Genomic DNA, 22,440 nt, shown 5'->3' on the forward strand with positions numbered 1-22,440 from the left:
AAAACAATCCCTAACAAAATGCAAACCTCGTGTTGGCCCCCTTTTCCAACTAACACGAGACTCGCCTAAAGATTTGTGGTGTTAACGAAGTTACCAACTATCTCTATTATCGAATGGACAACTGCGTCACGCCGAAAGGAGTGGTTCTCTCAACAGTGATTAAAAGTAAAGAACAATTGTATTGCTTAGTGAAATTTTGTTTGGATCCCCCTATTACATGGCCTAATGGGGTTATTTATAGCCCTATTACAGGTTCCCCTCTCTAGCGTTTAGGCTTTACAGGGGAATTTACATGGTTATCCTTATGATAGGGACATTATTGGGGGTACACAGTGTCCTTTACATGTATGGGCCCCTATTGGGCTAAATGGCTTGGCCCATTTATTTGGCAAATCCCCCCGAAAGCGTAACGGCCCGCTGGGCCTCCTCACGGTGGGGTTTGGTACTTGGCGAAGCCCGTGCCTTCGCGCCGAGGCTTTTGCCTCACCGTCTCCGCCCGTGAGGCCCTCCGATGAGGTCCTTGACTGGTGAGGCCCGTGTAATGCCTTGCCACGGCTTTCACCCTGTGGCTTTCGCCCATATGGTTTTCTTCTCGACCTTCACCGCTTGCCTCCGGTCTGAGCCTGTTGCCCAAGTTCTTGGTTTCGGCAAGTCCGGCCGAAGGCCCTTCGTGGTATACCTCCAACAATCTCGATTTAGAAAATCTCTTGACCAAGATGGGTTTAGAAAGATCAAAACCAGTTATCGGAGGCAATTTAGAAATCAAACCAGCCTCTAGGCTGATTTTGATCGATTTCAAGCTAGACACCCTTCCGTGAGCGAATAGGAAGATTTAGGGAACAAGCCTACTGTCCATGGGCATTGGACCATAACACCTACGAAGTGTATTGCACTGTTGCAGTGAAGGCAAAAGATTTATGGTGCAAATCAACAAAGGTAGATGAAACTACGATAAAGTAGAAAATATGGCTGAAAAGTAATAGTAAAAGTAAAAGTAAAAGAACGATTCAATTAATTGTGTAGGGGGTATGGTCAGGGGTTAGAATTGAATCAGCCATAGCCCTTATAAAGGGGTTGGTCTTGCCTTCAGAGGGCCTTCTCCATGTCCTATTTGCATTAGAGATCAATTAGAATTCAATAAACCTCGAGCCCAAGTAAGGAAACATGAGAACTCTCTTAATTGGACTCGGACTCGACGCTGGGTCTGACTGCCGAAACACCATAGTTCACCCTCTAGTCTATTCGGCCACACAACGGCAGTAAGACCGCCCTTGCATTCTATGGGAAGAATCATACTATGGTGCTCTTTACTGGTAGTAGAAGTTTATCTCAACCCTTCATCTTTTCTCATCCAAGGGATCGTATTTTTTCATACTACCAGTTTAATTAGTGGTAGTAAATTAAGGAGGGGTATACTTGCCCACTAAAATAAGGTGTGGGAGGGTAAAATCATAAATTTGGCTCTCCTCATTGATCGGCCGAACCTGAGGGCCATGGAGGCTGCTTGCGTGCAGCAGATGAAGGCTCAGAGTCTTGGGGGCCGGTGGTGCGTCAAGCACCTCCGAGGAGGGCGACATACCCATCGTCTCGGTGGACCGAAGCAAGGCTACATGCACAACCAATTTAGCAAGGATAAATAAATTGGCCACACATACATTTAATTAATATGGTTGCAAATCAAATAGGAGTATTATTCTTGTATACCTTGTCAACAAAGTGTTTACTGTATACATAGCAAGAAATAGTGCGGTATATTCATATATACGGAAGACTTCTACATCACATGCTCCGATAGACGCAACAGTAGAAAACACGACAAGAGCTTTGACACTATTGTATAGATTGCAGTATTGCACAATCATGTACTATACACATGTTGTTTCTCTGCTTTAAATTACAAACAACATAAACAAGAAATACATGCTTTGAATCACTCTATTTCAAATGAAAGGAAATTGATTGACAAAGTAGGTCACACAAAAAAAAAGATATACATTGCTTATTAACCCTCTTCTCTTCCAATTCTCAGTCTATGGGCTAGAGAGTTCGTTGCTACTAAACTGAATGCAAAAGAAGCGTTGTGCTGCTACTTGTTCCGATATCAGCATCAAAGCTCTTGCAATTTTCCTCGATACTAATCTCCTCAAAGTACTGTTGAGGACTTACATTGTAGTTTTCTTGTCCAAGGTTTCTAGATCTTCGCAGCATCATAAGCCGTGCAGCTACCTCCTTCATATCAGGTCGTTCCTCAATCTTTTCTTTTAAACAATCCATTGCCAACCTACCAATTTCTTCTAAGATCAAGACATCTTCTTCAATTGCAATCTCCTTATCAAACAATGCTCTCCCACTATTTTCTCGATCATACGCCTTTTGGAACTCAATGACAAGGCTATAGTTCTTGTCATATATTGTTGGCTTTCTGCTAATGAGCTCCAACAACACAACTCCAAAACTATATACATCACTCTTCTGTGTTAAATGACCAGTCATATAGAAGATTGGGTCTATGTAGCCCATGCTCCCTGCCACAACCATGGTAAATTCTTTGTCTGCAGTAAGAAGCTTGGATGTTCCAAAGTCTGAGATCTTCGCAATGAACTTATCAGTTAGAAGTATGTTAGCTGGCTTAATATCACCGTGTCGTATGGTATGACTTATGGACGAGTGCATGTACCTTAGACCTTCTGCAGATTGAACTGCAATATCTAGGCGTAGGTCTAGTGATAGAGGAACTAGACGATTCGCATCACCATGGAGAATGTCTTTGAGACTGCCATTAGCGGCAAACTCGTACACTAACATTGGAACATCCACTTCCAAGCAGCAACCCAAAAGCTTGATAATGTTATTGTGCATCATTTGCGATTGTATGATAACTTCGTTTGTGAAATCCTCTTTTCGAGCTTCATTTACCTCAATGGAAGTCTTCACAGCCACCAGGGTATCATCTTTTAGTCTCCCTTTGTAAACCTTACCAAATCCTCCTTCACCAATAATATCAGAATTGTTCTTTAGGATTTTCTTAACCTCATCTTTGGAGAAAATCATGATATTGTCCACTTTCTGTAATACTGAACCACCATTCTTCTTGAAATATTTGTTCATTTTTCTCTTTTGAAGCATCATTAGTGTGAAAAGAACAACAACAATCAGGAAGGATAATCCTAAAGTGATACCTACAAAGATCATAAATTCATGTGAGCCAATCAATGAATTGGAATTTCCATTTTATAATCTAAAGTGAAGCAAATAATGCTCACTTGGATGAATCTTGTCATAAGCTGGATGATACATACATTAACATTATGCATGTACAACATTCATGTTTAGCTCAACAATTATTTACACATGGCGTAACATTTTGCCACAGCATGTAGCAAGCTAGGGGCCAATATATGTCTCTCCAAGGATATAAGAAAACCTAGTATGAGAAAACCTCAAATCATTGGCCTCTATCATGTCTTAGTTTTTGGAATTTTAGTTTTCCAATACTATATAAAGTCTTGCTAAGAGTTTTGTTGTAACATCTCAATTTCCGTTTTCTAGTTGCTCAAGAGTTTTATTAGAGATCATCAACCTCAGAATGTTCTACTCCCTCCGTCCCAAAATATAAGCACTTTTGGACTTCGACATGGTCTTCGATATGCTACTTTGACCAATGATATTTATAAAAGTAAGATGTTTTAAATAAAAAGAATTACATATTGTGATAGTTTGTTTAATGATAAATCTAATAACATCAATGTTACATAACTGATCTTTTTTATATTTTTGCTATTAATAGTCAAAGTTACAAATATTTGACTTGACACTATGCTAAAAATGCTTATATTTTGGGACGGAGGGAGTAATGTTTTTCTCTCCTTCCATTTTTCTCTATTTCCTCTTCTCCTTTATTCTCTTGCTTTATCCCCCATGTAGGGGATTCAATAAATAAAGACTTGAGAGCACATAACAATTTTGTCTAGCAAGTTTCATAACTAATTTCATTGTAGAGTGAAGTGCATGGGCAATCCCTAAACTTGTGCAGGTGTGTCATCTAGTTCTTTAACTCTTAAAATGTATTTTTCAGGTCCCCGAACTTGTCTTGGTAGTCATATATATCCAAACGGAATCCAATCCACAATGTACATTGACGTGACATGCCATGGCGGCACCTACATGTTAGTGAGACCCACATGCCAGACACATTGAAAAAAGTAAAAATAAAAAGAACATATTTTCTCCTCTCTACCTTAGAATTTTTTATTTACTTTATCTTTTCTCCTCTCTACCCAAGAGGAAAAACTGTGATTTTAATTTTTTTTATATGTGACTGACATATGGTTCCAAGCTACTAACATGTAGGTGCCACTATGGCATTCCACATTGGCGCATGGAGTGTGTCGGAGCCTATTTGGATAAGTATGACACCCCACCCAAGACAAGTTCGACAACGTGAAAATATATTTTGAGAGTTCAAGGACCTGATGACCCACCCACACAAGTTTACGGACCACCCATATACTTTACTTTCATTGTAACTAGGTGATCCCCGCGCTTTGCTGTGGGAATTACTAAGTAATTCTCAATATATTTTTTTTTGACAATCAAGCTAGGAGTGAAAAGGAAAAAAATAATGAAACATGTACCATGAAATAAACAAATGATACCCACGCTTTAATGTGAAACATATTGATAAGTATATGTTAAATATTATAAAAATGATAGATAGATTTGTTAAAATATAATGCAAATGATGTGAGGGGTGATGATTGGATATGCTTGCATATTGATTTGTAGAATTAAATAAATTGTAAATTGATGTTGTATGCTTGCATGATGTTAAATATGTAATTATTGCTAGTGAGTTATGATGTGGCATGGTTGCATCTTGAGCTTTAGATTTAGTGGGCTATAACTTTATAGAAAGTATAGGTATGCCCATTGCATTGAATCTCTTGAGGCACTTGTAAACATTTCAAATTAAATAAAAAAATTAATGGAAAGTAGTTGGGTGAATTCCGTGTTACACTAGGTCGAGTTTTCCTTGTTTCACTTTACACCAAATTTAGTACATGTCTACACTTACAACATGGTATATTGGGATAAATTTTACTTTGTACTAGGTTTATGTCACTGAATGTGTGGGACATCTTGTAAAGCATAAGCGGAATCCATGATACTCCATGAAGTTAGATCATTTTTTCATGAAATTTCTGTATGTTGATTAATGGTGTATGATGACGTACGTGTTAGCTGAAAATTATTTCAATACACGTTATCGTGAATGGAAAGCCTATCATCACGAAGGTATTAGTGAAATAAGGTACTACCTCTATATTTTAATGTATAATGTCGTTAACTTTTTGTCTAACGTTTGACCATTCGTCTTATTCAAAAAATTTATGTAATTATCATTTATTTTAATGTGACTTGATTCATCATCAAATATTCTTTAAGCATGATATAAACATTTTTATATTTGCATAAAAATTTTGAATAAAACGAATGGTCAACGTTGGTCGAAAAATCAACGGCGTCATACATTAAAATTAAAATAAAAATACGGAGGGAGTATAATTTTGTGATACGAATGCAATTTATACTTAAAAAGTATGTTGAAGGCAAATACCAACAGCAAGCCGTGCTGGAAAAGGAAATTTTGAACTGCACTCCTGTTTCTTTGGACCATCACCACTTGGCTGGTAACCCGTGTGGCAGCGGCACTCGTAATCTCCTGGAGTGTTCCTACAGACACCGTGGCAAGGATACTTGTTGGGGTGTGCGCACTCATCGATGTCTGCAGATTTATTCGAATATAAGAGTTAATTTTGGCCTCTAGAGGCAGTACGAGATTCCATATATGGTTAAACCATTGCTGTTTTTTATATATGATATGTAGTTGTCTTTAATAATTTGTTTGACTATTTGCAGTTCATAAAAAAATTGTGCAAATGGAGAAAATTAATACTAGGTATGTATGCTTAAAGTATTTTAGTTGATATATATCTCAATATATATATAATATTCCAAATCTTCTAACCTTAATTAACCAAGTAATTAAATAAATATTGTTGTCCTAAGTTTAAACTATATATGTCACATATTAAAGAATTAAGGTAGTAGTTACCTTTGCATCCTTTATTGGGATCGTCGTCGTAAGGGTTACCCTCGTAGCCACTGCTGCAGTTGCAGTAGTATCCGAGGCCGTTGGTGGAGTTGACGCACGTGCTGTTGACGCTCACGCAGGCGTATCCAGCTGGCATATTCTTCTTCGACGTCTCCACCTCCGGCGCCGGGCAGGACGCCACGTCGCGGATGGCCCAGTCCAGCCACACCGGCATCCTCTGTTTCCGGTCCATGTTGAGATCAGACCTCTGGAATTGGTACTCTTCCTTGTCGACGAGGAAGGCGTAGTCGCAGGGGCTGAAGTCCACCTGTTCGCCGCGCGGCCATTGCTGGAAGGTGACGACGTTGTCGGTGAGCTCCGGCGGGATGTCGACGTGGCAGCAGCCGACGCCGGCGCACTTGCCGTTCTTGGCGCTCAGCGAGTCGCTGCAGTAGGTGACGCAGCCGGCGTAGTAGAGGCTTGTGTAGAGGCCTTTTCCCTCGCTGTCCCCGTGCTTGTTCCATGCCACGGTGTTGCATCCCAGGACGACGAACTTGTTGCGCTCGTCGGAGATGCGGTACACGCCGGTCTTGTTCAGCTCCACGTCGCCGTAGAACTGCTCGGTGACGTTGCCGCTGGAGTTGTAGCACCTGTACGCCACCGGCAGCATCACCTTCACCTCCGGCCGTGGGAACACCGTCAGATTCTGCACCTGGATGGTGTCGTTGGCGGCGGCGAGGGTGGGCACCAAGCCGCCGTTGCTTGTGTTGCAAGCGATCTCGAAGCCCGCGCTGCGGAAGCAGCCGCCGCCGATGCCGAACGGGTATGGAATGTCGACGTCGCCGCACCTCGCCTGGCAGCCGGCAGGCCGGCCGGCGATGCCCACGGCGGCGGAGGACATCAGAATGAGCAGCACTCCGGCCAATAGCCGCAACGATGCCATCCGATCGAGATATCACGTACGTGTGCTAATTATCGATCTCGGTTGATTCCTAATTGCTTCGTTCAATATATATATATGTACTTGCTCTCACCCGCGCTTGTTCATTGCCTGCAGCTTTATTATACTCCGATCGACGACCCAGTCAGGAATGGCAGAAAATTAACGACATGCTAGCTAATTACTTTCTTAAGTTTTCTTTTTAGTCTTGTCTTAAATCAAACGTTTATACTCGCTCTGTTTCGGAAAAAAAACTTGTCGTTCAGAGCAGGTACAATAGCAGGCTACAAGTTAGCTGTAAGCACATATGGAAGAGAAAAGATAGGATACAAAAGGAAAGCGGGTTACATATTTATAACTAACTGCAGCATAGACTCCAAAATATTGTGTGTATGAGAGGTGAGACCATATATTAATGTTGTAGTATATATTTATATTGTATGAAAGAGCTATTAGATTTGCTATAGATGACTTGGAGCTGGTAGCTGGCTATACTATTAAACTTGCTCTTACACAAACCGCAAAAATGTAAAAGATTGTGGGGATAATCTCATTAAATATATCCTAATTATTTTTTTCAAAGCATATGAGCCAATAGGAGTTGTGACTGTATTTATATATGATGACGAGGGTAGACAGGAAATATCATTTTTAAAAATGCTTTGCAATGTGACAACGACAACCAATGATAAGTAATATAAAATGGAAGGAGTAGCCTATAGATAATCAATTTTTGAAATTAATACAATTTATGTTGTAAATTATATATTATAAAACCATTTTCTAGAATCTAAGAACCGAAGTTTGAAATGTCAGATTTAAACTAAATTAAAAAAAACTATTGTAATTTGAAACGGAGAAAGTAGATAGGATCTAGGATTGAAAAACTAAATGTGAAAAGGACTGCACAAAACAAAAGAACAAGACAAGGTCGAGACCACAATGTGCCACATGGTGCAACATGCGAAGAATTGTCTAAGCTTGCAAGCCTGGCATCTATATGTTGAAAACACGCCCTTTTTTTTAAGAATTCAGAACTTAAAAGGAGAGGATTTCAAAGCTGTCTTAGTCGGACAGTCAGAATGAGAGCATAAGTGAGAAATATTTTGACAAACTATTTGATTCAGATTTTGTCTAGATTTATCCCTGGTTTTTTTGGCAAGAAAGTCAGCCATCTTATTAACCTGTCTTAAAATCCATTTGATGTTGAGAGCCTGTGTTCTGGAAATAAGTTCTGAAAGTAAAGGATTTAAGCTCTAATGATGATACTGAGAATAATAGACTTGAACCTGCAAAAGGCTAACTAATTCCCTATTGTCTGATAAAAGAGTAACATCAATAATATTTAACTTTCGACAAATCAAAAGTTAAAGCAAAAGGGATCTACTTGTCCAGAATATTATCTCAAGAATACTGCTTTGACTTGTACGTAGGTATATAGAGTGGCAGCAGACAGATTCCTACCTAAAAATTTGTTTAAACGTCCTAGAACTTACTCCAAAGGTGTGTTTAGTTCGCGTCAAAATTAGAAGTTTGGTTGAAATTGAAACGATATAATGAAAAAGTTGGAAGTTTATGTGTGTAGAAAAATTTTAATGTGATAGAAAAGTTAAAAGTTTGAAGAGAAATTTTGTAACTAAACTCGGCCTAATTTAGGTATGCATGTGAACTGTACCGAGTTCACAAAATCAATTGACTGCTGCGCCCACAATCACGTGGTAATCACTTGGGACACCAATGGCATCTTTCATGAGACCCGATTTGGTAGACAGGGTAATTTGTAACGATTTGTGATAGAGAAACGGATTGCTCTAGCTGCTGATGTGGACAGTATATCCGGCAACTAAATATCTTTTTTATCGTTACTGTTCTCTAAAAATAGATGCTACGCTGTAACGTATAAATGGTGGGAAGTTGGGATCCGCCCCAGGGGATATGTTGAACATCGATATGTTGAAAACTTTTGTTCCACACAAAAGTTTTACACCCTATCATATCGAACGTTTGACAATGTGGTGCTACAGTAAATATTTGCTAATGACGGTTAATTAGGCTTAATAAACTCGTCTCGCAATTTACAGGTGGATTATGTAATTTATTTTATTATTAGATTACGTTTAATACTTTAAATGTGTGTCTATATCCAATGTGACACAGCAAAAAAAATTTACCCCGGATCTAAACACATCCTAAGCTTGTACACCATTTTTATATCCAAAAAATCTCGGTAGAGAAAGACTTCAGAGCTAAACAGTGTTTCAAACCTTGCTTGGGCTAGGTAAAATAGTCAAAGTAGCTTGCTTGGTTCTCTAGCTAGCAAATATCAATTTGTGATTACAATTATTTTTGAAAATAGGAACGTTAACATAATAAGTGTCAACTTATCTTGCAGTATTTCAAGTCCTAGCTAGCTGAGCCCTTCTATATATATATATATATATATATATATATATATATATATATATATATATATATATATATATATATATATATATATATATATATATATATATATATATATATATATATATATATATATATATATATATATATATAAAAAGCAAATCCAGACATGAATATAGTACTGACACTATAAATCAAAATTGTGTTTTTTTTTGTGTGATGTGTAGATTGAATTTAGTACTTATTGTTTGTAAACAATGTAATTTTATGTATGTTTGAGATAATCGAATGTTACATTAATTAATGAAAACAATCTGTGCAAGTAGTACCAAATCGAGAAAAAGTCTAAATACTAGATGTGACAAAAACATCTATGCAAGTAGTACCAAATCGAGACAAAGTCTAAATACTAGATGTGACAAAAATAACAGGGTCAATGTCAGCTAGTGAGATGGCGGGAAATAAGTTTTATCGTCGAGAGAAAAGCAACCCAGTTTGCCCGCTGTTGACGGAAAACACGGCGGTCTGTGATCTGCTTAACTCCAGTGTAGATCCAAGGCTAGTCTCGAGTGTGTTAAGGATGTGTGTTAACAGTGAAATTTGGTAAGCTCCGAAGTCATCATCGGTCTAGTGCCAATATCGGTTTCAGAGTCCTGGAATCGGCCGACGGGAATTATCAAGTCGCCAATAGTCGGATTATTGCTATATTCGGTTAAAGAAATTAATCTACTAAAGGAAGTTTATCCAGAAGAGACCGAGTTCAAAGATGATGCGCCATGACAATTTATCTATTAGTTATGAATAGTCTGTTAGTTTCCTTTTATCTTTAGGAAAGTGTGTTTAGTGTCCAATAAGGACTTCTATCTTTAGGAGTCTTTTTTTCCAACAAGAACTAGTTATCTACCCATGGGTATAAATATGTACACTCAGGATCATTGTAAACTATATTCACATATCAATAAACTTCGTCGCATCGCTACTCTTTTTACTTTTCTACATTTTCGGCGAGTTCATGCTCCGACAAGGAGTAAGACTTGTTATGGTTGTTTTTGCATCGGCGGGGCTAGGGCTTCGACACTCCGATCTTGTCAATATAAGCACTTACTATCATATATCTTAGTTAATCTAGCTTGGTAGTTCGATTTACTTGTATCGGCTGAGATTCGCTTTAGGTTTTTTTGTCAGGATCAGCTAAATCGCTTTACCAGATTAGATTAGCTAATATATCTACCACCCTGAAAATCAGTCAAGGACTTGATTGTCTAGATATTATGTTTCTTTTCATACTTAGTGCTGCATCAGTTAAGTTTGATCTACTAAGTCGAGCTTAGAATCATAATCACTAGTCTGCTTGTTGATTGCCAATAAGGGTTTCATTGGGGTTTTAGCCGATGAGATATCTGGATATTGCATCGGCTTATAAGGATTGCATACAAGTTGGATTTAGCCGATAAGAATAAAGGTTTTACTATTTATCTAATCATTTAGAAAAAAAAAAGTGTGTATACGAACAACAGGCCAGTACGTCAATGGCATAACACCTATCAGTCTGGAAGAATTATACTAAGTACATCTAAGGACTGAAGCTAGTTCTTATTCCTGAAACAATCTATTGACTTATTAAAGGTATAAAAAAAAACCCTCCACGTTCGCTCTCACGGTCTAGAAATTCTCATATTAATCGGAGAAAAAGAAAAATAAAGTCCATATAGAAATATAATTTAGAAATAATTGAAGTTCGGAATTAAAAAAAGGAATATTAGAATAGGAGACTAGAGTCCATATAGAAATACAATTTCGAAATAACTAAAATTCGAAATTAAAAAATAAAGAATATTAGAAGAAGAGTATAAAGTCTATATAGAAATACAATTAAGAAATAATAAAAATTTAGAATTAAAAATAAGGAATATTAGAAGTAGAGTATAGAGTCCATATAGAAATTTAAAACTAACTAAAATTCATAATAAAAATAATAAAATTAAAAGTGGAGTTTAGAGTCCGTATAAAAATACAATTTACAAAGAACTAAAATTCATTAAAAAATGGGAATAAGAGTTTAAAGTCAATATAAGAATACAATTTAGAAGTAATTGAAATTCGAAATTAAAAATTAAAAAATATTGAAAGATGAGTTTAGAGTCCGCGTAGAAATACAGTTAGAAATAATAAAATTTAGAACTAAAAATAAATAATATTTGAAGAATATAGAAATACAATTTACATATAATGAAAATTCGGAATTTAAAAATAAAAAATATTGAAAGACGAGTCTAGAGTCCGTATAGGAATATAATTTAAAAATAACTAAAATTTGATATTAAAATAATTAATAACTAACACGTATATAAAATACAATATAAATATTACACATTAGTAGTTTCATAAAGTTAGTACAAAATTTAAAATTATGTTATCATTTTAATATATTTTAATAATAAATTGAGAAAACATATATGCTATTATATAAGAGAAAATATAATGATGCTAGCAGCGTAATCTGCGGGGGCTAGAATGCTAGTTTAATATAAACGACGACCTTCACTAGAAATGGTAGTAGTGGCCTCTTGCACGGAATTTTTTTTTGAAAATAATACAATTTTAATGGAAAATTACAAAAATATATGTCGGTTAGACGAAATTATAAGTTTAACACCCTGTCAAACAACCGTGGTTTGACAGGGTACCTATCGAACAACCGTGGTTCGACAGTTGATAAAATAATTAAAAAACAGAATAAACACTGTAGCCCCTATCGAACGCTGCCCATTCGATATGTCCTCCGATCGTTCTTTGCTGGTTCGATATATCCCTACCGAGTACTCATGTACTTTTTTTTATTTTTTTCCTGGACCACCTACTCCACAGTTCGACAGGTACATGTCGAGTTGATCTATATTTTAACAATTTTCTATTAAAATCATATTATTTTTTTAAAAAAATCTCTTGCACGAGGAGGAGGATGGCGGCGACAGCTATCCGGTGGTGGTGTTTGTAACTGTGGTGGCAGCTTCCTCAGCGGTTCGACGAACGGGCTCCGGACGAGAGAGGCGGCAGCGGGATCATGGGATGGCTCGTGCTCGCTCCCTCCTCCCCTCTCGTGCGTAGCACCGCCGATCTGCCAATCTGCCATGTTTATTTGTTTGCTTGGCCTTTTGGTTCGTTGATTGTAGCTGTGTTTAGATCCAAACTTCAGTTCTTTTCCATCACATCAATCTATCATACACACACGACTTTTCAGTCACATCATCTCTAATTTCAACTAAAATACAAATTTTGAATCCAACTAAACACAGCCTGAGAAAATTAACCAGGCTCCTAGATCTCGTAAATCTCGGATTGTCGGTTGGGTGGATGGATTCGATATCCCATATTCCAAACTGATGTGCACAAAAAATTGCCAGTTGCTTGATTTTTATTGAATTACAAAATTCATTTCTGCAACTAGTATAATCTCTTATGTTATTTTTGGGACTTGGGTGCTATCTTTGAAGTGAAGACTAGTCAAAAATGTACTATTTGGCTCACGAGCGAAACGAGGTAGCTCGAGGTGCCATGCGAGCTGACCTCCCGTCATCACCCGCACGGTTGCCTGTGCTGACCCCGACCTTCTACTGTTGCCAGCATCGTCCTTGGCAGCCGCTAGCCACCACCTGCCTGCCCCGATCCGAGCGAGAATATATGCCAGATCTAGCTAGCCAAGGGAGCACCGAGATCTGACAAGGAAGGAAGGAAGGGATGTCGGATCTAGCCACAGGAGCACCGGACACAAGCTTTGCGACCCCGTACCCGTAGCGTGAATTCACGACGACTAGCTCTCGGCGACACCGCGGCGGCGACTCATGGGTCGCTGCCTCCTCCCTTCCTCCTCGGCGGCGAGCTTCTGGGTGCAAGCTGTTCGGCGGTATGCCTAAGCGGGGTGCCCAACCAAACTGCAACTGACGCTCAGGTCACCACCGCCCAACTCACAACTGATTTCTTCTTCTTCTTTCTTCTTCTTCTTCTTCTTCTTCTTCTTCTTCTTCTTTCTTCTGCAAACCAGTAGTAGAATCTTGCAAGGGTCTGGTTAAGTAACTAACACACGCCATTTTCTGTTTGCTCGGTGGGAAAAAAACTAGTGACCATAGTAACACTCTTATTATGTGTTCTGCCTCAATTGAATTTATATATTTCTTTTTTTTTAGTGAAAACTTATATGTCCAAGTTGTAGTTTTGGAGGAAATGTTTAAAGAATTTAGACCTTGATCGGTTAATCCCTACCACAAGGGGATTAAGGGGGATTTGGAGGGGATTTATTCCACCCCTCCAATCCCTCCCGATTAACCAAACAAGCCCTTAGGGATGTAGATGGTCATGTGTTTCTTCAACACTGATGAGATTCCCTCTAGATTTTATAGGCCAATTCATTAAAATGATAATTGTATCTCTCTTGTATAACTCGTTGATGTTATGATAACCCTCTAGATTTCGTTGGTGCTTCATGTCTTATGTATAAATCTGGTCATGAAGCTGTGTTCTCTCTGTGCCTCGTGGAAGAATACACAAACATGGCAAGATTAAGTAAGCTAAGGGTGGCCATCATCCAGAAGAAATAGTCCAGATGGCCCTCATTCAGATTATCCGGAATCCACCCAGGTGCTCCACTGCTCGTCGTGATCACTGCGACAGCGCCAAGCACGAACGTGTTGAAGTAAGCTCCTGAAGCGATTGCGAGCTGCCCAAGCGCTGCGCAAACGCTCTTCATGCTGTCTGGCGCCTGGTCATAGAAGAACTGTGACATACCGATGCAGCTGAAAATCTCTGAAACCCCTTGCAGAAAGTATGCTGGTGTCTGCCACAGGATACTCATTGGAGCAGCTACATTGTGGTCTGCTAAGCCACTTGATTGCACGATTGCCAGCCGCTTCATCTCGAGCAATGCTGCGTACACCATCATGATCATGGACAGTGAAAGGCCGATTCCGATGCGCTGCGCATGTGAGAAGCCTTTGTCCTGTCCGGTGAAATGCTTCACCAGTGGCACTGATATGATCTCATACACAGGAACCAAGACAAGGACGCTGAGCACGGCGATGATGGTGAGGGATGCAGGTGGGATTGCAAATGAACCAACATGGTTGTCCATGGCCATTCCCTGCTCAATGAACGTTGAGGACATCTGCCCATTGACCGCGAAAAAGATCACGAAAGATGCCCAGGTGGGGAACATCCGCAGCAGCATCTTCAGCTCCTCAACTTGTGTCACTGTGCAGAGCGACCATGAGCTCATGGGCTTGATGCACGTTTCGTCTGATGGGGGCAGTACAATGGCTGCCTTGTCAAGGAACCTGAAGAACACAAGAACATGGTTATAACTTATAAGGAGGATGGATTCTAAAATGGTTATGAAAAAATTCCAAAAAAATTTGAACTTACATGTTTGTGAAGTGATATATTACATATTAACCTATCATGTTAATTTTTTTGAAAATTTTTCATAACCATTTAGGTGGCATGCAAGAAACGGGTGGACGTCCACCCGAGTGTTTAAAACCATAGTTATTAAGACCAGACCGGAAAAAACCGGAACCAGAGCCTCCAGTTAAAAGACCGGATATGCAATCAAGCCGGTATAAACCGGTTAGGCCGGCCGGTTTTTATGAAAAACCGCTATGGAACCGGAGAGAAAACCGTTGCTGAACCGGCCTCAGGCAGCATGTGTATGCAAGGGAGCGGTGGGGGGAAAATGAAGGTAAAATATGCTTTTGGGGGGATTCGAACACAGGACCACGTGCGAGGGAGGAGATTTAGCAACCACTGGGCTAGCATCCTTGTTGTGTTAGAAAGGAATAAGTAATATATTTACTAACTATTGAACCGGGTTAACCACAATGAACCATCAAACCAAGAGCCTCACCGGTTCAATTACCGGTTCGGTTTCAATAACTATGTTTAAAACAGTTTCCCAACTTATAAGTGGTAATTTCTGTTCCAACTTTGCAATTTTCAAGTGGCATATTCTACCGACATATTTATTTCAATATTTCCTAAGATGATTCAGGAGCAAATTTGTTGTTTGTCACCCTCTGACCATACTTGCAATATTTCATAAGCTCAAAACATGGTAACTGTTCCTCAGATGTCAAGTCTTACGTACAGTTTTTTTTTTTTTTTTTTTTTTTGGGGTGGGGGGGGGGGGTTAATTGAAGTACCTGAATTGATTGGTGGGCTGAATTTTATGACTTGCTTCAGTTGTTGAAGATGAATTGGATGGCTCATATAAAAGTGACTTATTTTCTGGCAATTGCAGATGGCACTTCCTAACAGCTGCAACAATCACCTGACAGAGGCTCTTGAGGGGGCTAAATCCCAGGTTCCTAAACCTGTAAACTCTTGAGCCGGCAATGAATACAGGGAAACTGATGATCATGAACACAGTCGGGATTGCGCAACCCACCCCCCATCCAACATTGTCTTGCAACCAAACAAGCACTGTGCTTGACAGCAAGGTGCTGACAGTAGTCATGTAGAAGGACCAACTGAAGAAGGAGGCCTTCTTCGGTAACTCCTCCAGATCAGTGCTATCAAACTGGTCGGCCCCAAAGGATGAAGTGCATGGTTTCATTGCACCACTCCCAAGGGCAGCAAGATAGAGCCCTAGATACACTACGGAACGATGAACATTGCCATGTTCAGAAGATGTCAAGAACATTGGAAGTGATGCTGAAACTGTCACGATGAGCATTCCCTGACAAAATGGAAATATTCAGAGTCTGCAGAAGGTACTAGCTGATAGTGCAGACCATATCTGTGAGCTGCATTTGCGCTTACAGTGATGTACACCGGGAGGAAAACAACAATTGTCCAGTATCTGCCCCAATAAGTGTCTGCCAGAAAGGCACCAACAACCGGTGTGAGGAAGCAAGCTCCAACCCAGGCAGAGACATTTCTGGCAGCATCGACCTTGCTTTCGTGGAGCACAGTGGTGAGGAATGTGACTAGATTCCTCGAGATTACAAAGTAGGTCATGTTTTCACAAAATTCAACACCTGGTATGCATAAAAACATTCACAAATCACAACAGAAGAAGACAAACAGTTTGAAAATGATGTTTATTTGTTGCATCAGTTGCTCTCTAGTACCTAAAATCAAGAAGCACGCCCTCCAGTTCCCTGTGCTGTGCTTCAGGGCTGGCTCCTTGTTGATGTCAACTGAACCATCCCTTGTGTATTCTGAACCTACATCCTGCATTAGAATACAGAAATCCTTGAGTTTTCAATTGAAAGCTGCAAAATCAAAGTGCTCCCTTTACATGCTGATAAGTTTGGGAGATTTGGTGTGAACGAAACCGGCGAGTTTTCAAAAAACTCGCAATGCCACACTAGGTGACGAAGATATGGATGAAATCCAACACATGGATAGGATCTGGGGCAAAAGATTTAGCGAGATTAATGCTGTAGCCTTCCTGCGATACTTGTAGGTCTGCTTTTTTCTCTGCTCCCTCTTGTCTGTCCGTCGTCTCCTCTGTTTTTTTTTCTTTTGCTCCTTCTCTGTTTCTCACCGTTTTCGGTGATGCTGTACAGTTTCCTCCCCGTTTAATATAAAACCAGCAAAGCTGGCTCAGGAAAAAAAGAAAGCTGCAAAATCTTTTCAGACAACTTGAGAATAGGAGACCATATTCTTGCTTCTTATTTTTCACTCAGAACTCATAATATTGTTGATGCACTCCTTTAGGAAATATGGATACCTGGTATATCTCTCATTTTCTGTGTGTAATCAAACATGGGGTCCTATATGTGTACTGCGCACTATTAATTCTTTTTATCCTTCTGGATATTCAGAAATATCCCAATTATTGTCCAATAAAAACATATAAGATAGCCAAATTGCTGAATTTCTCTTTTGAAATTGATTTAAGACCTGCAGGTCGTCAGATGTTATAACTGAAGGTAAATTCCAAAGGAGAAATGATACAACTGATGGAGAAATTCTCTTCTGTCCCAAGTTCTCAGCTGAGGCAACTATCAAACCGAAGCATTGTATATCTTGATAGAAGAAGATAAGAGAAGAGAATACCTGAGATTGGAGAGGAAGCAGAGGCCTCTCCTCTTCTATGGCGGCCATGGCTGCAGGCTAAGAGATGGAGCACAAAAAGGTGAGAACGAGAGGAGGTTTAAGCAACGGGAATGGGCACTCAACTTAAAGACAACCAGTTTGTTGTCAAGCGTCCCTACACAAATCGCTCACTCTTCCTAGTGACACATTTGAGACTTTGGGGACATAAAGAATCCATTGAAGCTATATGTCCTTTTCTTCAAACTTTTGTACCACACAAATTGTCCTTCGAATGCTGATAACTAGACACCTTATTGATGTATTGAAGATTTTTAAAAAATATTATGAAAACACTTAGTGCCCCACAGGAGTGGATACTGGATAGCAGTATTAGTGCCCTCTTAGGTACGGCCTGTACTACCGAGCTTCTTCATATTAGCTCTGTGATTTTGACATGTAACTGCATGGGCAGAATCAAAATCACGGAGGTAGTAAATAAAGATTTACTTCCTCCATTCTAATATAAATGTAAAATAGTACAAATACGATATATTCTAAAACTACGAATCTAGGTAGTCAACGGTTCAGATTCAGTCTTAGAATATATCATATATGTACTACGTTGCATTTGGGATCGAGAGAGTATTTCAGTACTTTTGATAAAATTTAACAGAAAATGTGAGCAACCATAGACTAAAATTGCCATGATATTTAGAGCCTGCGCCGACATGCTGATGCAGGTGTAACTGTGGAACCCATGGCCAAAAAGATAGTATCCCTGGTGAATGCTCTCTTTTATTTATCTCGTTTTTACGTTCTTCCTGCCAACGTCGAATATGTGGTTGAAAATTTTTGCCCGTGGTGTGTTCGGAAATTTTGGCCCGTTATCCATGGGCCTTAGCCCTTAGACCTGCATACCACAAACACGGCTGTCCATGTGGACAGAGTACAGAACAGTCCAATCGGAAGTGGGCTGCTAAATACCATATCCTCCTATTATGTTCTTACTTTGTCGTCCATTTCAGGTGAAGTCCAATTTACTCCTTTTAATTATTGCAATAGTCTTCTATAAAAAAACAAAAGCTATTGCGATACTCCGATCTTACTCCATAATTTTGATATCGGACACTTGGTGTCCTTAACTTTTCAAACCGAATGAATTGCTCTCTCAGTCACAAGTAGAAGACGGCTTAAGCTTAGGTGAGGCCCGTAGTAGACATATATCTTTGGTTCATCGGGACATTTAATTATTTGTCACTGTTAAGATCTGCCAATTAATGATTTGCCACTCGTTGTTTATGATATATGGGCCCTCATATGTGGGTCCCTATGTGTTTATAACATGTGGATGTGGGTCTAGTGACAAATTATTTAGAACTACTCGTAAGAGTGGCAAATAGTTAATTATTCTTGGTTCATAACTCTGCATATGCAATGATGTAGTTATTTTGAAGAACGCTCGCTTAAGTCTCGCTCGGTTATTCGCAAACTTAGGCATATTGAAGGGGATTTTATTTCATGCTTGTTGTAATGTGAAATTATTACTTTTTTAATCTTATTCGGTTAGTTTCAAAGAGAAAGCGATTGGAAGGGATTAAGGGGAATTAATGCCACACCTTAGAGCAAGTATAATAGTGAGCTATAAGTCTACTATAATCTTACGTGGAGTAGAGAGATAACACAAATATCAAGGGTGTTGACTCTCATGTAAGAGCTAGCTTAACACAAACTTCCAGACAAATACATTAAATGTATAAGTGAGATAAAGAGAGGAGAAGAAAATCGTAGCCAACCTTGTAGCTAATCTATTATATATGTTGGCTTTAAGATGGGCTAATAGCAGGAACTGAGCTCTATTATTTATCTTTGCTCTTAAAAGGTGTGTAGTTATTATCTTCCAAATTCTCCTTAATCCTTTTGTTGGTAGGATTTTAATCGAACAAATGTCTTAATTACCTTTAATCCTTTTCTAGACCTTCCTTTAGGGATTAACGGAACAAAATTAACCTTAGTTAGAGCAGGTTTAATAATATCGTCAATTTGCTAGCTATAAAACAACCACATCGTCTATAGCCCGTTACTATAGGCTGCTCATATAACAATGGTCTTTATTACTATCATTTGTGGTAACAGCTAATATATATTTTAATTGATATGGGTCCTACTAATTACTACATTATTTACTATTGTTCCAAGCACGAACCAATCTCCATCAGGCTTATTTCTCTTTCTTCATTGCACCGCGTGCTACAGCCGGTGATAATTCTATCGTCGACTCGTGGTCTCTCTCTACCATTCCCAACGCTATCGCCAGTCCAGCTAGGTTGGCCTATTAGACATGCTCTTAGGTCAACGTTGCAACATATGATACACATCCAAGATATCAGATTCATCTCGTGTGCTTTAGTTTTGATGACTGACCGACAATATATGTTTCAACCACTGTACAACATTGATGTCGGAGATTATTTCATTACACTCGAAGGTTGACGTCACAAACTATGCACCACAAGTTCGGCCGGGTCGTGCATTCTGTTCTGATATTTTCGATATGATTGGGACGGCACAACCGTACATTGAAATTTTGGCATATTTACCAATAGTTTTCATGCAATTTGTGCCAATCATAAAGGACGTACGTAGTACGTATACCACTGCCGTCAGCAACAGTTGTGTGGAATTGCAGCTGTTGCGCATATATTTACATTGCCAAATATGCCATACGTCATCCAATGGTGGTGACGATTTTTTTTTTAAAAAAAAATAGCATACATTACAATGTCTCCACAAACACGTAATAACATTAATTTCAATCTACACATCATATAACCAAAAACACAAATTTGAAATAAATAGTACTATCACGAATTCACGATGCATCACCGAATTTGTTTATTATATATTCTTCATTTTGAATAAATTAATTTTGAAGTTGATCTGTTGTATCACTACTAGAAAAAAGATTTTTCATGGCGTTGCCCTATGATTTTCGCTGGCGGAAAAAATACGAAAACCGCCAACAAGTACATAATGAGGGGGGTGAGGGGCACTTATCGCCAGTGAAAATGGATCTTCACTGACGGCAGCGTTAGACGGGCCGCCAGCGAGATATCTTTATTTTCACTGGCGAACCACTTAAACCACCGCCAACAAAAATGGAGAATCTTCACTAGCGTTTAGTTAAGAGGTCCGATTGTAAAAATAAAGTTATTTTCGCTTGCTGCTGCTAAAGAGGACCGCCAGGAAAGTTAGCCACATGATAATATAAACGCGTCCCCATCGATATTTTCTCTCTCTCTCTCTCTCAAGTCTCAGCACTGCACCGTGCCTCCTCCTCCTCCACGCCCGCGCCTCTTCCCCATTCCCACACCCACGCCTCTCCCCCTCCTCTCGGCAGCCGGCAGCCTGCGACGGCGACGCCAGCGATACGCACATGGTGCACGGGGCGCGGAGCTGACCGTGGATGGTGCGGCCTCCCCTTGCCCTCCAGATCTGGCGAGTCTCCTTCCTCCTTCCTCCTCGTCGAGCTGCCGCATCGACCGGCGCGAGAGAGGCGCCGGCGGCAAATCCGGCCGCCAGAGGGCCGCAGGCGGCAAATCCGGTCGCGGGAGAGGCGCGGGCGTCGGATCTGTCCGCCAGACAGCAGCGGGAAGTGCTCGGGCGGCGGGAGTGGCGCGGACGACGGATTCAACGTGGTGAGGGTGCGGGCTTCGGCAGGCGGTGGTGGTCGCGTGCACGCGCTTCGGCTCGGGCGTGGGCTTCGGCGGGTGGCGACGATGGCGGCGGCGGTGGTCTCGCGGGCGGGCTTCGGCGGGCAGCGACAACAGCGACCGCGCGGCGACCACGACGGCGGCCCTGGGCTGCCTTGAGCGGGAGCTCGACGACGGCAACTTGGCTCCCTCACCGATGGCAACCTGTTGTTGTTTTGGGATTGTGACTGTGATTTACTTCTGCAGCTAAATGTGAACTGTGATTGGGGATTTGGGACAATGATTTAGGATTTGGGGACAATAATTTCGAATTTGTGATTTTCTGCAGGTTGTTATGGATCCAAATTTTCAAAAAAAAAAAATTTGCTCCAAAAATATATTCGCTGTCAGGTCTCTTAACTCTGCCGCCAGCAAAAACTGACTTTTGCTGGTGGCTATCTTAGCTTGGCCGATTTTCGCTGGCGGCCGACTTAACTTTGCCGCCAGCGATAACTGATTTTTTCTGGCGGTCGGCTGTCCGCCAGCACAAATGACTTATTTTCACTGGCGACACTGGCGGCACAGCCAGCCGTCAGCGAAAACATGTTTTGGCCGGCAGGAAAAACCTTTTTTTAAGTAGTGTATGATCGATGGATGATACATGCTATGTTAATACTCCCTCCGTTTCGTTTTATTTGACGCCGTTGACTTTTTATCACATGTTTGACCGTTCGTCTTATTCAAAAACTTTTGTGAAATATGTAAAACTATACGTATGCATAAAAGTATATTTAATAACGAATCAAATGATAGGAAAAGAATTAATAATTATTTAATTTTTTTGAATAAGACGAGCGGTCAAACATGTGCTAAAAAGTCAACGGTGTCAAATAAAACGAAACGGAGGGAGTATAATGTTGCTAAGCAGGCAGGGCACACTATAAGAAAATGGATCAGTACGTGTGAATGTTGTGCTGGCTAAGGATACAAGAAGTTCAACGTTTGAGTTTGACGATTTGAGGATGGTGCAATCTGCTAGTGCTAGCTAGGTTTGTCCACACAAATTTAAACTATAAAAGGTACTCCAATTTCTCTCTTTGATATATTAATTAATGGACAATATGCATGTACACAAGAAACGGGTACCAATCTAATCATATCCACATTTTGCTCGATATATCGTACTGGCCAGTACTGCCTCTTAATTATCACTACGTAAGCAAAATTAGTAATACTAATTGTATTATTGTATTGCCAAGTAGTGACAGGTGTAATGGGAA

The 22,440-nt window shown here is 39.9% G+C and overlaps 3 protein-coding genes across 3 annotated transcripts; 1 reads left to right on the forward strand and 2 right to left on the reverse strand.

Moving 5' to 3' along the window:
* Nucleotides 1-1,888: 1,888 nt before the first annotated feature.
* Nucleotides 1,889-7,080, reverse strand: LOC107275823 (wall-associated receptor kinase 2). The gene is made up of 3 exons (XM_015759429.3): nucleotides 6,116-7,080; nucleotides 5,618-5,785; nucleotides 1,889-3,179 (listed from the first exon to the last, which is right to left on the reverse strand). The coding sequence occupies exons 1-3, from the start codon at nucleotides 7,035-7,037 to the stop codon at nucleotides 2,056-2,058; spliced, it is 2,214 nt and encodes a 737-aa protein (XP_015614915.1). The 5' UTR covers nucleotides 7,038-7,080; the 3' UTR covers nucleotides 1,889-2,055.
* A 6,735-nt stretch (nucleotides 7,081-13,815) lies between these two features.
* LOC4347971 (protein NRT1/ PTR FAMILY 8.3) lies at nucleotides 13,816-17,649 on the reverse strand. Its single transcript, XM_015757658.3, has 5 exons — nucleotides 17,493-17,649; nucleotides 16,559-16,661; nucleotides 16,248-16,465; nucleotides 15,629-16,164; nucleotides 13,816-14,764 (listed from the first exon to the last, which is right to left on the reverse strand). The coding sequence occupies exons 1-5, from the start codon at nucleotides 17,538-17,540 to the stop codon at nucleotides 13,939-13,941; spliced, it is 1,731 nt and encodes a 576-aa protein (XP_015613144.1). The 5' UTR covers nucleotides 17,541-17,649; the 3' UTR covers nucleotides 13,816-13,938.
* Nucleotides 17,650-20,777: 3,128 nt separating this feature from the next.
* Nucleotides 20,778-21,556, forward strand: LOC4347972 (uncharacterized). Its single transcript, XM_015757759.3, has one exon. It carries the CDS (start codon nucleotides 20,935-20,937, stop codon nucleotides 21,406-21,408), a length of 474 nt encoding a protein of 157 aa, XP_015613245.1. The 5' UTR covers nucleotides 20,778-20,934; the 3' UTR covers nucleotides 21,409-21,556.
* The last annotated feature ends 884 nt before the right edge of the window (nucleotides 21,557-22,440 follow it).

The sequence above is a fragment of the Oryza sativa genome, chromosome 10 (assembly GCF_034140825.1).
Source record: "Oryza sativa Japonica Group chromosome 10, ASM3414082v1".
Lineage (NCBI taxonomy): Eukaryota > Viridiplantae > Streptophyta > Magnoliopsida > Poales > Poaceae > Oryza > Oryza sativa.

What these genes read in the sequence shown, in the direction of transcription:
- LOC107275823 (XM_015759429.3), bottom strand. Translation starts at nt 7,037, where the DNA reads ATGGCATCGTTGCGGCTATTGGCCGGAGTGCTGCTCATTCTGATGTCC. An exon ending in TCCCAATAAAGGATGCAAAG is followed by an intron (nt 5,786 to 6,115) that starts GTAACTACTACC and finishes ATAAATCTGCAG; the next exon opens with ACATCGATGAGTGCGCACAC. An exon ending in TCCAGCACGGCTTGCTGTTG is followed by an intron (nt 3,180 to 5,617) that starts GTATTTGCCTTC and finishes TGATCTTTGTAG; the next exon opens with GTATCACTTTAGGATTATCC.
- LOC4347971 (XM_015757658.3), bottom strand. Translation starts at nt 17,540, where the DNA reads ATGGCCGCCATAGAAGAGGAGAGGCCTCTGCTTCCTCTCCAATCTCAG. An exon ending in TCCTCCCGGTGTACATCACT is followed by an intron (nt 16,165 to 16,247) that starts GTAAGCGCAAAT and finishes CCATTTTGTCAG; the next exon opens with GGAATGCTCATCGTGACAGT. An exon ending in CAGCCCACCAATCAATTCAG is followed by an intron (nt 14,765 to 15,628) that starts GTACTTCAATTA and finishes TGTGTTCTTCAG; the next exon opens with GTTCCTTGACAAGGCAGCCA.
- LOC4347972 (XM_015757759.3), top strand. Translation starts at nt 20,935, where the DNA reads ATGGTGCGGCCTCCCCTTGCCCTCCAGATCTGGCGAGTCTCCTTCCTC.